This window comes from Oncorhynchus mykiss, chromosome 4, assembly GCF_057628025.1.
Source record: "Oncorhynchus mykiss isolate SJ-2025 chromosome 4, ASM5762802v1, whole genome shotgun sequence".
In the NCBI taxonomy this organism is placed as follows: Eukaryota; Metazoa; Chordata; class Actinopteri; order Salmoniformes; family Salmonidae; genus Oncorhynchus; species Oncorhynchus mykiss.
Genome location: NC_143025.1, coordinates 88,190,001 through 88,207,500, shown reverse-complemented (window position 1 = coordinate 88,207,500; position 17,500 = coordinate 88,190,001). Strand labels below are relative to the sequence as shown.

The window sequence follows — 17,500 nt, the reverse complement described above, 5'->3', positions numbered from 1 at the left end:
CTCCATTCCATTGGTTCAGTTCCGGATGTTATTGTGAGCCGTCCTCAACCCAGCAGCCTCCTGTGCCTTCCACAAGAGTGGCATTATTTTCAAGAGAACGCATAGACCCCCGTGTTGATTATTCCTGTTATACCATGGCTATAATTTAACACATTTGCCGGTGGAAATTGATAGCAAGTATACGAGATAGCTACAGTAGTTGCTGTTGTAACCAAGCAAACACACTTGCTAGTTTATCAAACCAAACCATCATCCTAGCTTGCTATTATTAAAATCGAATTCAACAATACCAATACTGTTTTCAATTCGACTTTTGCTTTCAAAAGCAGCTCAAACAAAACATGTAAAAATGAACAATAGCCATTGAATTCTACCGCGCAAATATACCGTGCGTTATAGGGAAATAATGCACACTCTAGAATGTCGTTTAAGCCAATCAGAAAGGATTATTCAACAATGCCATGGTATGACCAGATATAGATCCAGAGCCATAGAATGAGTAGAAAGACTGTTGTCTGACTGCCTATGAATCTGGTGTTTTTGGATGCTGATTCGCTGCTTCTCTCCCACGACTCAACCCCATAGTTACTGTTGCTACGTCTAAGAGACAATTTATGCTAGATCAGAAACTCTGTGACACGTAGGCCAAATTGACCTCTGTACCACATCGCTGTGCGCCTCCCAAATGTTGCAACCGGGTGGTGGGCTCCATATAGCTATAGCATATAACTTGTTCTCAACTTGCCTACCTGGTTAAATAAAGGTGAAATAAAAATAAATAAAATAAATATAGCTGGCAAGCAAGCTGCTGAAACAAAAGGCTAGCAATATGATGGCTAATATGTAGCTAGCTAGCAATCTTAGATCGCTGTCTATAGTGAAAGGCTAACTGGCTAGCAACTGGTTTTACTGTATAAATTAGCTTGATTCCGTTCTATTTATTTAACTTTTCCATTTCGAATAAAGAACACTCTGTGGACTCTGTCTATCTGAAACACATGTCAAGGTAATTACACCACTAGCTCCAACATTTGCATTTGATTATGTTGCCTAGTCTGCCAGTACATCTTTCTGTCTCCCTGACAACCTAGGATGTCCATTACCAGGCTGGAGAGTGGTGGTGGCCACTGGAGGGAAATCAACTTCACTGAGCACATTTGGAAGCTCATCGCCATGATTTTTTTTATCTATACCAGCTGATAGAAGTATGTAGGTCCCAAGATAACAATTCACTTTGACCCAAGAGAACATTTCAGACTAAGATTTTGCAAAATGTAAGATCATAATGAACAATATTATAAGGACAGAGGGGATCTGATTCAAGATCAGCCCTGGTCAACTCCATTCTCTTACCCTGGTTCTGGAGAGCTACATTGGCATGCATTTGTTTGTGTGTGTCCTAGTGTAACTGATGTGAAACTGCTAGCTTAGTTAGCGGTGCGCGCTAAATAGCGTTTCAATCGGTGACGTCACTTGCTCTGAGACCTTGAAGTAGTAGTTCCCCTTGCTCTGCAAGGGCCGCGGCTTTTGTGGAGCGATGGGTAACGATGCTTCGTGGGTGACTGTTGTTGACGTGTGCAGAGGGTCCCTGGTTCGCGCCCGGGTATGGGCGAGGGGACGGTCTAAATTTATACTGTTACACTAGGAATTCCAGGTGGGGATGAACCCACTGGAGGTCAACATCGATGAGCACATACAGCGCCTTGCGAAAGTATTCGGCCCCCTTGAACTTTGCGACCTTTTGCCACATTTCAGGCTTCAAACATAAAGATATAAAACTGTATTTTTTTGTGAAGAATCAACAACAAGTGGGACACAATCATGAAGTGGAACGACATTTATTGGATATTTCAAACTTTTTTAACAAATCAAAAACTGAAAAATTGGGCGTGCAAAATTATTCAGCCCCCTTAAGTTAATACTTTGTAGCGCCACCTTTTGCTGCGATTACAGCTGTAAGTCACTTGGGGTATGTCTCTATCAGTTTTGCACATCGAGAGACTGAAATTTTTTCCCATTCCTCCTTGCAAAACAGCTCGAGCTCAGTGAGGTTGGATGGAGAGCATTTGTGAACAGCAGTTTTCAGTTCTTTCCACAGATTCTCGATTGGATTCAGGTCTGGACTTTGACTTGGCCATTCTAACACCTGGATATGTTTATTTTTGAACCATTCCATTGTAGATTTTGCTTTATGTTTTGGATCATTGTCTTGTTGGAAGACAAATCTCCGTCCCAGTCTCAGGTCTTTTGCAGACTCCATCAGGTTTTCTTCCAGAATGGTCCTGTATTTGGCTCCATCCATCTTCCCATCAATTTGAACCATCTTCCCTGTCCCTGCTGAAGAAAAGCAGGCCCAAACCATGATGCTGCCACCACCATGTTTGACAGTGGGGATGGTGTGTTCAGCTGTGTTGCTTTTACGCCAAACATAACGTTTTGCATTGTTGCCAAAAAGTTAAATTTTGGTTTCATCTGACCAGAGCACCTTCTTCCACATGTTTGGTGTGTCTCCCAGGTGGCTTGTGGCAAACTTTAAACGACACTTTTTATGGATATCTTTAAGAAATGGCTTTCTTCTTGCCACTCTTCCATAAAGGCCAGATTTGTGCAATATACAACTGATTGATGTCCTATGGACAGAGTCTCCCACCTCAGCTGTAGATCTCTGCAGTTCATCCCGAGTGATCATGGGCCTCTCGGCTGCATCTCTGATCAGTCTTCTCCTTGTATGAGCTGAAAGTTTAGAGGGACGGCCAGGCCTTGGTAGATTTGCAGTGGTCTGATACTCCTTCCATTTCAATATTATCGCTTGCACAGTGCTCCTTGGGATGTTTAAAGCTTGGGAAATCTTTTTGTATCCAAATCCGGCTTTAAACTTCTTCACAACAGTATCTCGGACCTGCCTGGTGTGTTCCTTGTTCTTCATGATGCTCTCTGCGCTTTTGACGGACCTCTGAGACTATCACAGTGCAGGTGCATTTATACGGAGACTTGATTACACACAGGTGGATTGTATTTATCATCATTAGTCATTTAGGTCAACATTGGATCATTCAGAGATCCTCACTGAACTTCTGGAGAGAGTTTGCTGCACTGAAAGTAAAGGGGCTGAATAATTTTGCACGCCCAATTTTTCAGTTTTTGATTTGTTAAAAAAGTTTGAAATATCCAATAAATGTCGTTCCACTTCATGATTGTGTCCCACTTGTTGTTGATTCTTCACAAAAAAATACAGTTTTATATCTTTATGTTTGAAGCCTGAAATGTGGCAAAAGGTCGCAAAGTTCAAGGGGGCCGAATACTTTCGCAAGGCACTGTACATGTAGGAGTGACATCCATCTACACCAGCGAGGTTTCCTATATTAAAACGTACATTACAGAAACAACATTGAAAAACCCCCCTTGGGGGTCTCTACCTCTCAACCTTCTACAGATTCATACCCACAATCCACCTCTCACCTTGTATAGAGTCATACCCGCAAACCACCTCTCACCTTCTATAGAGTCATACCCACAACCCATCTCTCACCATCTACAGAGTCATACCCACAATCCACCTCTCACCTTCTAGAGAGTCATACCCACAATCCACCTCTCACCTTCTAGAGAGTCAAACCCACAATCCATCTCTCACCTTCTACAGAGTCGTACCCACAATCCACTTCTCCCATTCTACAGAGTCATACCCACAATCCACCTCTCACCTTCTGTAGTCATACTCACAATCCATCTCTCACCTTCTACAGAGTCATACCCACAATCCACTTCTCACCTTCTACAGAGTCATACCCACAATCAACCTCTCACCTTCTAGAGAGTCATACACTAGTCACAATCACCCTCTCACCTTCTACAGTCATACCCACAATCAACCTCTCACCTTCTAGAGAGTCAGTCATACACTAGTCACAATCACCCTCTCACCTTCTACAGTCATACCCACAATCCACCTCTCACCTTGTATAGAGTCATACCCACAATCCACCTCTTACCTTCTACAGTCATACCCACAATCCACCTCTCCCCTTCTACAGAGTCATACCAACAATCCACCTCTCACCTTCTCCTGAGTCATACCCTAGTCACAATCCATCTCTCACCTTCTCCTGAGTCATACCCTAGTCACAATCCACCTCTCACCTTCTACTGAGTCATACCCACAATCCACCTCTCACCTTCTACAGAGTCATACCCACAATCCACTTCTCCCCTTCTACAGAGTCATACCCTAGTCCCAATCCACCTCTTACCTTCTAATTCTCTTCGATTATAATCACAGCCATACACATTCCCCCCCCAAGCAGACACATCGATGGCCCTGAACGAACTTTATTTGACTCTTTGAAAACTGGAAACCACATATCCTGAGGCTGCATTCATTGTAGCTGGGCTAATCTGAAAACAAGACTCCCTAAATTCTATCAGCATATCGATTGCGCAACCAGGGCTGGTAAAACCCTGGATCATTGCTATTCTAACTTCCACGACGCATATAAGGCCCTCCCCCGCCCTCCTTTCAGAAAAGCTGACCACGACTCCTTTTTGTTGCTTCCAGCCTACAGACAGAAACTAAAACAAGAAGCTCCCGCGCTCAGGTCTGTTCAACGTTGGTCTGACCAATCTGATTCCACGCTTCAAGATTGCTTCGATCAAGTGGATTGGGATATGTTCCGCATTGCGTCCAACAACAACATTGATGAATACGCTGATTTGGTGAGCTAATTCATTAGCAAGTGCATCGGCGATGTCGTACCCACAGTGTTTATTAAAACATTCCCAAACCAGAAACCGTGGATTGATGGAAGCATTCACTCGAAACTGAAAGAGCGAACCACTGCTTTTAACCAGGGCAAGGTGACCGGAACCATGACCAAATACAAACAGTGTAGCTATTACCTCCGCAAGGCAATCAAACAAGCTAAGCGTCAGTATAGAGACAAAGTAGAGTTGCAATTCAACGGCTCAGACACAAGAGGTATGTAGCAGCGTTTACAGTCAATCACGGATTACAAAAAGAAAACCAACCCCGTCGAGGACCAGGATGTCTTGCTCCCAGACAGACTAAATAACTTCTTTGCTCGCTTTGAGACCAATACAGTGCCACTGACACGGCCCACTACCAAAACCTGCGGACTATCCTTCACTGCAGCCGACATGAGTAAAACATTTAAACGTGTTAACCCTCGCAAGGCTGCAGGCCCAGACGGCATCCCCAGCCGCGTCCTCACAGCATGCGCAGACCAGCTGGCTGGTGTGTTTACGGACATATTCAATCAATCCTTATCCCAGTCTGCTGTTCCACATTCTTCAAGAGGGCCACCATTGTTCCTGTTCCCAAGAAAGCTAAGGTAACTGAGCTAGTCAAGGACCATATCACCTCCACCCTACCTGACACCCTAAACCCACTCCAATTTGCTTACCGCCCCAATAGGTCCACAGACGACGCAATCATAACCACACTGCACACTGCCCTAACCCATCTGGACAAGAGGAATACCTATGTGAGAATGCTGTTCATCGACTACAGCTCAGCATTTAACACCATAGTACCCTCAAACTCGTCATCAAGCTCGAGACCCTCGGTCTCGACCCCACCCTGTGCTACTGGGTACTGGACTTCCTGACGGGCCGCCCCCAGGTGATGAGGGTAGGTAACAACATCTCCACCCCGCTGATCCTCAACACTGGGGCCCCACAAGGGTGCGTTCTGAGCCCTCTCCTGTACTCCCTGTTCACCCACGACTGTGTGGCTATGCACGCCTCTAACTCAATCATCAAGTTTGCGAACAATACTACAGTGTTAGGCTTGATTACCAACAACGACGAGACGGCCTACAGGGAGAAGGTGAAGGACTTCTGTGTGTGGTGTCAGGAAAGTAACCTCACACTCATCATCAACAAAACAAAGGAGATGATTGTGGACTTCAGGAAACAGCAGAGGGAGCACCCCCCTATCCACACCGACGGGACAGTAGTGGAGAGGGTAGTAAGTTTTAAGTTCCTCGGCGTGCACATCACAGACAAACTGAAATGGTCCACCCACACAGACAGCATGGTGAAGAAGGCGCAGCAGCGCCTCTTCAACCTCAGGAGGCTAAAGAAATTCGGCTTGTCACCAAAAGCACTCACAAACTTCTACAGATGCACAATCGAGAGCATCCTGTCGGGCTGTATCACCGCCTGGTACGGCAACTGCTCCGCCCACAACCGTAAGGCTCTCCAGTGGGTAGTGAGGTCTGCACAACGCATCACCGGGGGCAAACTACCTGCCCTCCAGGACACCTACACCACCCGATGTCACAGGAAGGCCAAAAAGATCATCAAGGACAACAACCACCCGAGCCACTGCCTGTTCACCCTGCTATCATCCAGAAGGCGAGGTCAGTACAGGTGCATCAAAGCAGGGGCCGAGTGACTGAAAAACAGCTTCTATCTCAAGGCCATCAGGCTGTTAAACAGCCACCACTAACATTGAGTGGCTGTTGCCAACACACTGACTCAACTCCAGCTCACTTTAATAATGGAAATTGATGTAAAAATATATATCACTAGTCACTTTAAACAATGCCACTTAATATAATGTTTACATACCCTACATTACTCATCTCATATGTGTATACTGTACTCTATATCATCTACTGCATCTTGCCATCTTTATGTAATACATGTATCACTAGCCACTTTAAACTTTTCCACTTTGTTTACATACCCTACATTACTCATCTCATATGTATATACTGTACTCGATACCACCTACTGCATCTTGCCTATGCCGTTCTGTACCATCACTCATTCACATATCTTTATGTACACATTCTTTATCCCTTTACACTTGTGTGTATAAGGTTGTAGAATTGTTAGCTAGATTACTCGTTGGTTATTACTGCATTGTCGGAACTAGAAGCACAAGCATTTCGCTACACTCGCATTAACATCTGCTAACCATGTGTATGTGACAAATAAAATTTGATTTGATTTCAAGTCCGGGCTCTGGCTGGGCCACTCAAGGACATTCAGAGACTTGTCTCGAAGCCACTCCTGCGTTGTCTTGGCTGTGTGCTCAGCGTCGTTATCCTGTTGGAAGGTGAACCATCTCCCCAGTCTGAGGACCTGAGCGCTCTGGAGCAGGTCAAGGATCATCAAGGATCTCTCTGTACTTTGTTCCGTTCATCTTTGCCTCGATCCTGACTAGTCTCCCAGTCCCTGCCTCTAAAAAAACATCTCTACAGCATGATGCTGTCACTGCCTGGTTTCCTCCAGACATGATGCTTGTTATTCAGGCCAAAGATTTTAATCTTGGTTTTATCAAACCAGAAAATCTTGTTTCTCATGGTCTGAGAGTCTTTATGTGGCTTTTGGCAAACTCCAAGTGGGCTGTCATATGCCTTTTAATGAGTGGCTTCTGCCTGGCCACTCTACCATAAAGGCCTGATTGGTGGAGTGCTACAGAGATGGTTGTCATTCTGGAAGGTTCTCCCATCTCCACAGAGGAACTCTAGAGCTCAGTCAGAGTGACCATCGGGCTGTTGGTCACCTCCCTGACCAAGGCCTTTCTCCCCCGATTGCTCAGTTGGGCCGGGCGGCCAGCTCTAGGAAGAGTCTTGGTGGTTCCAAATTGCTCTACGGACAATTCCTTCGACCTCATGGCTTGGTTTTGGCTCTGACATGCACTGTCAACTGTGGGACCTTATATAGACAGGTTTGTGTGCTTCCCATGACTGTGTTTTTGTATTTTAATGTGTGTATATAATATATATATATATATATACATACATACATACATAAATGTGGAAAATAGAAAATGTGAAAAATAGTAAAAATAAAGAAAAACCCTTTAATATATACAGTACCAGTCAAAAGTTTAGACACACCTACTCATTCAAGGGTTTTTCTTAATTTTTTTCTGCGTTGTAGAATAATAGTAATAATAGACATCAAAACTATTAAACAACACATATTGAAACATGTAGTAACCCCAAAAAATGTTTTAAAAAATCTAAATGTATGTTATATTTCAGATTCGTCAAAGTCAAACCCTTTGCCTTGATGACAGCTTTGTACACTCTCGGCATTCTCTCAACCAGCTCCATGAGGAATGCTTTTCCAACCGTCTTGAAGGAGTTCACACATATGCTGGACACTCTCGGCATCATCCAGGTGGGCTCATCCATCTGTGGAGAAACTGATTGGCGCAAAACTGTGCGAGGGAGATGGTGACCAGTTGTAAAGCAACCAGACTTTAGTGGCTTAGTTATTTACTCAACTCCTCTTTAAATTTGACCAAGACACAGCAGTTGTTGATCAAGCTAAATCATACAGTAAAACAGGTTGCTAGCAAGTTAGCAGAAACAAACTGTTGCCTCTCACCATAGCCAACTATCTAAGATGGAAATGATTGCATCCCAATACTAGGCAGCCATTGCGAGTGTAGCCATGAGTCTACTAGTCAAATTGTTATGGTTAGAGGTTCCACGTCCGTTCTGTTCGCTCCAGTTCTATGTCCAGAGCTGCCGTTTCAGTAAACCACATGCCACATGTCACAACACATCCACATAATCATAATCTGCATAATGTTCAACATTATGCAGATTCATCCTCACTGTCACCTCGGGTTGAGCAATGATAGATCGCTTGTATCATCACGATCAGCAGATGTGTCATGATAAAAGACAACAGTTTAAAACGTTTTTTTTTTTTTTTTCGGAAAAGTCCTCATAGAACTACGTGTACTTGTGACACAAACAGTCAACAGTCATACAGTTATTTTGACTTTCAGATTATTTCAGGTATTTGACAGTGACACGGATGTAAAGAGACCATGTGCTGTGAAACACGAGTGATCCAACTCTACAACCTAGTGGTAGAAATCAATACTACAACTGTGACGCACATTCTATTCCTGACTCCTCTCCAACACAACGGGGGGGCCGCAGTCCTGCTAGCTTTTCATTTTCACCCAGGTTTAAATTAGTCCCTGAACCCGGGACAGATATAAAAACATCCTTAATGAAAAGCAGCAGGCGTGGATTTCTGTGGCCTGGAATTCAATTCATTTCAAACTTTATTGTTCCGTCTTGCGTCGTTACAATTGAACCCTTTCTATTTCATAAAGTTACCGCAGCACGTTGAGTCATTCATCTTCAAGCATTTATTCAATAAACACGTGAAATAAGTACAATGTTGCACGTTATATATATCCACCAAATGCAATTCAAAACGTACTCCCCGCCCCCCCCCCATCACCAAACAAAACAGACATACATTTCATCTGTATCTAGAAATCATAGTCCAGCATTTCATTCAATACTACATACCATATTATCACTTGCACACATAAACATGAGTTTTGGTTGATGGTAGCACTATTAACATTGTGTCAGTCGTAGAGAGAATAGGCCAGGTTAAGAATAATAACGTCAGACCACTCTGGTCAAATGCTAAATTAAGTGTTTAATAAATGACCAGTTGAATAATTAACTTCATTGAAGTTGCAAGAAAATAAAAATATGAGGCTCGAAGTGTGGACGCACGCAGATCTCTCGCTGGTCCGTTGCTAGTCTGGATAACATGACAGAAGAAAACAAAAAAACGTCATCGTAGATAGAATCATAGAGGGGATATTTTAAGACCATCAAAAAATGTCAACACTTTATACAGGCCTGTAATGGTAATACGTTAAATTAAACTAGGAGCATTATGTACATTGTCATTGAAAGTTGCCTCGAGAAACAAAATGACGAGGCTGAAACTAAATGGAACATTGTCTGTACCACAAACAGTGTATTCCCTATGGTGCAGTAGGTCTGAGTTTAGCCGAGCAGTGTACTATAAAGGGAACAGTGTAAATGGGTCGTGCCCACTTTATCAACAGCCCTGCGGTGTACTCTAAATACTGAAAGCTTTGTATATAATGCAGCATGTATCAGCAGCACCCTCTTGTGGCAAAACCTAACAACTACAATGAAAAATACAATTTTAAAAAACCTATCAAATGCCAGTACACCACCTATGATGGTAGAAAGGCAATCGGCTACGTTAATCAGGTTCTAACATGAAGAAGAGAAGTGTCACCCTCCACCTTATTCCCTACAAAGTGCACTACTTTAAACCAGATCTCGCATAGGGAATAGGGTGTGTTTTGAGACACATCCAGACCCAGTCTTTACATAAGAAGTGACACCCTATTCCCTACATTGGGCATTACTTTTCTCACCCTATTCCCTACATAGGGCACTACTTTTTCTCACCCTATTCCCTACATAGGGCACTACTTTTTTCACCCTATTCCCTACATAGGGCACTACATTTTCTCACCCTATTCCCTACATAGGGCACTACTTTTTTCACCCTATTCCCTACATAGGGCACTACTTTTTTCACCCTATTCCCTACATAGGGCACTACTTTTTTCACCCTATTCCCTACATAGTGCACTACTTTTGACCAGGCCCAGCCCTTAACACCAGCAGCCCTTCTGTGAGGCGGCGGCCCCGTCTGTGATGCCCTCCTCCTCCTCCAGGGCGGCGAGGTTGAGCTCGTCTGTGACCGACGCCCTTAGGAGGTCCAGGTCCTTCTTATTGGCTGCCAGGACCTGCTCAGCCAATCGTGTGAAGGACTGGGGTGGAGGGGTGGCAACATGGCACAAGGAAAACAGAGAAGTGAAATGTTTCGTTTTTGCAATGCTGAAGACTAATTTAACTGTTAGTGCAAATCTGTTTTATGTATATATATCACTGTATACATATTTTAAATGTAACCTTTATTTAACTAGGCAAGTCAGTTAAGAACAAATTATTATTTACAATGATGGCCGACACCGGCCAAACCCGGACTCGCTGGGCCAATTGTGCGCGCCCTCTGGGACTCCCGATCACGGCCGGATGTGATACAGCCTGGATATATAGCTGTATACAGTGCCTTCAGAAAGTATTCAGACCCCTTGACTATTCTAAAATGTATTAAATCGTTTCCACCCCCCCCCTCATCAATCTACACACAATACCCCATAATGACGAAGCAAAAACGGGTTTTTAGAAATGTTTGCAAAATTTATAAAAAAAATGAAAAACTTATATTACATTTACATAAGTATTCAGCCCCTTTACTCAGTACTTTGTTGAAGCACCTTTGGCAACGATTACAGCCTTGAGTTTCATTGGGTACGAAGCTTCAAGCTTGGCGCACCTGTATTTGGGGAGTTTCTCCCATTCTTCTCTGCAGATCCTCTCAAGCTCTGTCAGGTTGGATGGGGAGTGTCACTGCACAGTTATTTTCAGGTGTCTTCAGAGATGCTAGATCGGGTTCAAGTCCGAGCTCTGGCTGGGCCACTCAAGGACATTCACAGACTTGTCTCGAAGCCACTCCTGTGTTGTCTTGTCTGTGTGCTTAGGGTCATTGTCCTGTTGGAAGGTGAACCTTTGCCCCAGTCTGAGGTCCTGAGCGCTCTGGAGCAGGTTTTCATCAAGGATCTCTCTGTACTTTGCTCCGTTCACCTTTGCCTCGATCCTGACTAGTCTCCCAGTCCCTGCCGCTGAAAAACATCCCCACAGCATGATGCTGCTACCACCATGGGGATGGTCCCAGGTTTCCTCCAGACGTGACGCTTGGCATTCAGGCCAAGTCTGAATCAGACCAGAGAATCTGGTTTCTCATGGTCTGAGAGTCTTTAGGTGCCTTTTGGCAAACTCCAAGTGGGCTTTCGTTCATTTTACTGAGGAGTGGCCACTCAAATCAAATCAAATTGTATTGGTCACACGCACGTGTTAGCAGATGTCATTGCAGTGTAGCAAAATACTTGTGATTCTAGCTCCAACAGTAATATCTAACAAGTAATATCTAACAATTTCACAACAATACACACAAATCTAAAGTAAAAGAATGGAATTAAGAATATAGAAATATTTGGACGAGCAATGTCAGAGTGGCATAGACTAAAATACAGTAGAATAGAATACAGTATAAACATATGAGATGAGTAATGTCAGAGTGGTATACACTAAGATACAGTAGAATAGAATACAGTATAAACATATGAGATGAGTAATGTCAGAGTGGTATACACTAAGATACAGTAGAATAGAATACAGTATAAACATATGAGATGAGTAATCCAAAATATGTAAACATTATTATAGTGACTACTGTTCCGTTATTAAAGCCATCTACAAGTCCATGCTAGGTAAAGCTCCGCCTTATCTCAGTTCACTGGTCACGATGGCAACACCCATCCGTAGCACGCGCTCCAGCAGGTGTATCTCACTGATCATCCCTAAAGCCAACACCTCATTTGGCCGCCTTTCCTTCCAGTTCTCTGCTGCCTGTGACTGGAACGAATCGCAAAAATCTCTGAAGTTGGAGACTTTTATCTCCCTCACCAACTTTAAACATCAGCTATCTGAGCAGCTAACCGATCGCTGCAGCTGTACATAGTCTATCGGTAAATAGCCCACCCATTTTACCTACCTCATCCCCATATTGTTTATATTTATTTACTTTTCTGCTCTTTTGCACACCAGTATCTCTACCTGTACATGACCATCTGATCATTTATCACTCCAGTGTTAAATTGCAAAATTGTAATTATTCGGCCTACCTCCTCATGCCTTTTGCACACAATGTATATAGACTCTCTTTGTTTTCTACTGTGTTATTGACTTGTTAATTGTTTACTCCATGTGTAACTCTGTGTTATCTGTTCACACTGCTATGCTTTATCTTGGCCAGGTCGCAGTTGTAAATGAGAACTTGTTCTCAACTAGTCTACCTGGTTAAATAAAGGTGTTCTCAACTAGTCTACCTGGTTAAATAAAGGTGTTCTCAACTAGTCTACCTGGTTAAATAAAGGTGTTCTCAACTAGTCTACCTGGTTAAATAAAGGTGTTCTCAACTAGTCTACCTGGTTAAATAAAGGTGTTCTCAACTAGTCTACCTGGTTAAATAAAGGTGTTCTCAACTAGCCTACCTGGTTAAATAAAGGTGTTCTCAACTAGTCTACCTGGTGAAATAAAGGTGTTCTCAACTAGTCTACCTGGTGAAATAAAGGTGTTCTCAACTAGTCTACCTGGTTAAATAAAGGTGTTCTCAACTAGTCTACCTGGTTAAATAAAGGTGTTCTCAACTAGTCTACCTGGTTAAATAAAGGTGTTCTCAACTAGTCTACCTGGTGAAATAAAGGTGTTCTCAACTAGTCTACCTGGTTAAATAAAGGTGTTCTCAACTAGCCTACCTGGTTAAATAAAGGTGTTCTCAACTGGCCTACCTGGTTAAATAAAGGTGTTCTCAACTGGCCTACCTGGTTAAATAAAGGTGTTCTCAACTGGCCTACCTGGTTAAATAAAGGTGTTCTCAACTAGTCTACCTGGTTAAATAAAGGTGTTCTCAACTAGCCTACCTGGTTAAATAAAGGTGTTCTCAACTAGTCTACCTGGTTAAATAAAGGTGTTCTCAACTAGTCTACCTGGTTAAATAAAGGTGTTCTCAACTAGCCTACCTGGTTAAATAAAGGTGTTCTCAACTAGTCTACCTGGTTAAATAAAGGTGTTCTCAACTAGTCTACCTGGTTAAATAAAGGTGTTCTCAACTAGCCTACCTGGTTAAATAAAGGTGTTCTCAACTAGTCTACCTGGTTAAATAAAGGTGTTCTCAACTAGTCTACCTGGTTAAATAAAGGTGTTCTCAACTAGTCTACCTGGTTAAATAAAGGTGTTCTCAACTAGTCTACCTGGTTAAATAAAGGTGTTCTCAACTGGCCTACCTGGTTAAATAAAGGTGTTCTCAACTAGTCTACCTGGTTAAATAAAGGTGTTCTCAACTAGTCTACCTGGTTAAATAAAGGTGTTCTCAACTAGCCTACCTGGTTAAATAAAGGTGTTCTCAACTAGTCTACCTGGTTAAATAAAGGTGTTCTCAACTAGTCTACCTGGTTAAATAAAGGTGTTCTCAACTAGTCTACCTGGTTAAATAAAGGTGTTCTCAACTAGTCTACCTGGTTAAATAAAGGTGTTCTCAACTGGCCTACCTGGTTAAATAAAGGTGTTCTCAACTGGCCTACCCGGTTAAATAAAGGTGTTCTCAACTAGCCTACCTGGTTAAATAAAGGTGTTCTCAACTAGTCTACCTGGTTAAATAAAGGTGTTCTCAACTAGCCTACCTGGTTAAATAAAGGTGTTCTCAACTAGCCTACCTGGTTAAATAAAGGTGTTCTCAACTAGCCTACCTGGTTAAATAAAGGTGTTCTCAACTAGCCTACCTGGTTAAATAAAGGTGTTCTCAACTGGCCTACCTGGTTAAATAAAGGTGTTCTCTACTAGTCTACCTGGTTAAATAAAGGTGTTCTCTACTAGTCTACCTGGTTAAATAAAGGTGTTCTAAACTAGCCTACCTGGTTAAATAAAGGTGTTCTCAACTAGCCTACCTGGTTAAATAAAGGTGTTCTCAACTAGCCTACCTGGTTAAATAAAGGTGTTCTCAACTGGCCTACCTGGTTAAATAAAGGTGTTCTCTACTAGTCTACCTGGTTAAATAAAGGTGTTCTCAACTAGTCTACCTGGTTAAATAAAGGTGTTCTCAACTAGCCTACCTGGTTAAATAAAGGTGTTCTCAACTAGTCTACCTGGTTAAATAAAGGTGTTCTCAACTAGTCTACCTGGTTAAATAAAGGTGTTCTCAACTAGTGTACCTGGTTAAATAAAGGTGTTCTCAACTAGTCTACCTGGTGAAATAAAGGTGTTCTCAACTAGTCTACCTGGTTAAATAAAGGTGTTCTCAACTAGTCTACCTGGTTAAATAAAGGTGTTCTCAACTGGCCTACCTGGTTAAATAAAGGTGTTCTCAACTAGCCTACCTGGTTAAATAAAGGTGTTCTCAACTAGTCTACCTGGTTAAATAAAGGTGTTCTCAACTAGCCTACCTGGTTAAATAAAGGTGTTCTCAACTAGTCTACCTGGTTAAATAAAGGTGTTCTCAACTAGTCTACCTGGTTAAATAAAGGTGTTCTCAACTAGTCTACCTGGTTAAATAAAGGTGTTCTCAACTAGTCTACCTGGTTAAATAAAGGTGTTCTAAACTAGCCTACCTGGTAAATAAAGGTGTTCTCTACTAGTCTACCTGGTTAAATAAAGGTGTTCTCTACTAGTCTACCTGGTTAAATAAAGGTGTTCTAAACTAGCCTACCTGGTTAAATAAAGGTGTTCTCAACTAGCCTACCTGGTTAAATAAAGGTGTTCTCAACTAGCCTACCTGGTTAAATAAAGGTGTTCTCAACTGGCCTACCTGGTTAAATAAAGGTGTTCTCTACTAGTCTACCTGGTTAAATAAAGGTGTTCTCTACTAGTCTACCTGGTTAAATAAAGGTGTTCTCAACTAGTCTACCTGGTTAAATAAAGGTGTTCTCAACTAGTCTACCTGGTTAAATAAAGGTGTTCTAAACTAGTCTACCTGGTTAAATAAAGGTGTTCTCTACTAGTCTACCTGGTTAAATAAAGGTGTTCTCTACTAGTCTACCTGGTTAAATAAAGGTGTTCTCTACTAGTCTACCTGGTTAAATAAAGGTGTTCTCAACTAGTCTACCTGGTTAAATAAAGGTGTTCTCAACTGGCCTACCTGGTTAAATAAAGGTGTTCTCTACTAGTCTACCTGGTTAAATAAAGGTGTTCTCAACTAGCCTACCTGGTTAAATAAAGGTGTTCTCAACTAGTCTACCTGGTTAAATAAAGGTGTTCTCTACTAGTCTACCTGGTTAAATAAAGGTGTTCTCAACTAGTCTACCTGGTTAAATAAAGGTGTTCTCAACTAGTCTACCTGGTTAAATAAAGGTGTTCTCAACTAGCCTACCTGGTTAAATAAAGGTGTTCTCAACTAGTCTACCTGGTTAAATAAAGGTGTTCTCAACTAGTCTACCTGGTTAAATAAAGGTGTTCTCAACTAGCCTACCTGGTTAAATAAAGGTGTTCTCAACTAGTCTACCTGGTTAAATAAAGGTGTTCTCAACTAGCCTACCTGGTTAAATAAAGGTGTTCTCAACTAGTCTACCTGGTTAAATAAAGGTGTTCTCAACTAGCCTACCTGGTTAAATAAAGGTGTTCTCAACTAGTCTACCTGGTTAAATAAAGGTGTTCTCAACTAGCCTACCTGGTTAAATAAAGGTGTTCTCAACTAGTCTACCTGGTTAAATAAAGGTGTTCTCAACTAGTCTACCTGGTTAAATAAAGGTGTTCTCAACTAGTGTACCTGGTTAAATAAAGGTGTTCTCAACTAGTCTACCTGGTGAAATAAAGGTGTTCTCAACTAGTCTACCTGGTTAAATAAAGGTGTTCTCAACTAGTCTACCTGGTTAAATAAAGGTGTTCTCAACTGGCCTACCTGGTTAAATAAAGGTGTTCTCAACTAGCTTACCTGGTTAAATAAAGGTGTTCTCAACTAGTCTACCTGGTTAAATAAAGGTGTTCTCAACTAGCCTACCTGGTTAAATAAAGGTGTTCTCAACTAGTCTACCTGGTTAAATAAAGGTGTTCTCAACTAGTCTACCTGGTTAAATAAAGGTGTTCTCAACTAGTCTACCTGGTTAAATAAAGGTGTTCTCAACTAGTCTACCTGGTTAAATAAAGGTGTTCTAAACTAGCCTACCTGGTTAAATAAAGGTGTTCTCTACTAGTCTACCTGGTTAAATAAAGGTGTTCTCTACTAGTCTACCTGGTTAAATAAAGGTGTTCTCTACTAGCCTACCTGGTTAAATAAAGGTGTTCTAAACTAGTCTACCTGGTTAAATAAAGGTGTTCTCTACTAGTCTACCTGGTTAAATAAAGGTGTTCTCTACTAGTCTACCTGGTTAAATAAAGGTGTTCTCTACTAGTCTACCTGGTTAAATAAAGGTGTTCTCAACTAGTCTACCTGGTTAAATAAAGGTGTTCTCAACTGGCCTACCTGGTTAAATAAAGGTGTTCTCTACTAGTCTACCTGGTTAAATAAAGGTGTTCTCAACTAGCCTACCTGGTTAAATAAAGGTGTTCTCAACTAGTCTACCTGGTTAAATAAAGGTGTTCTCTACTAGTCTACCTGGTTAAATAAAGGTGTTCTCAACTAGTCTACCTGGTTAAATAAAGGTGTTCTCAACTAGTCTACCTGGTTAAATAAAGGTGTTCTCAACTAGCCTACCTGGTTAAATAAAGGTGTTCTCAACTAGTCTACCTGGTTAAATAAAGGTGTTCTCAACTAGTCTACCTGGTTAAATAAAGGTGTTCTCAACTAGCCTACCTGGTTAAATAAAGGTGTTCTCAACTAGTCTACCTGGTTAAATAAAGGTGTTCTCAACTAGCCTACCTGGTTAAATAAAGGTGTTCTCAACTAGTCTACCTGGTTAAATAAAGGTGTTCTCAACTAGCCTACCTGGTTAAATAAAGGTGTTCTCAACTAGTCTACCTGGTTAAATAAAGGTGTTCTCAACTAGCCTACCTGGTTAAATAAAGGTGTTCTCAACTAGTCTACCTGGTTAAATAAAGGTGTT

General features: G+C 41.9%; 1 protein-coding gene across 2 annotated transcripts in view; it reads right to left on the bottom strand.

The window, feature by feature from the left end:
• Positions 1–9,124: 9,124 nt before the first annotated feature.
• LOC110521104 (ras-related protein Rab-15) overlaps positions 9,125–17,500 on the bottom strand; it is a 35,198-nt gene continuing 26,822 nt past the window's right edge. For both annotated transcript variants that reach the window (XM_090233231.1, XM_036976243.2), the window contains exon 6: positions 9,125–10,615. In XM_090233231.1, the coding sequence (XP_090089357.1) occupies positions 10,457–10,615 (159 nt within the window). In that variant the 3' untranslated portion in view covers positions 9,125–10,456. The remainder of the gene's footprint in view (positions 10,616–17,500) is intronic.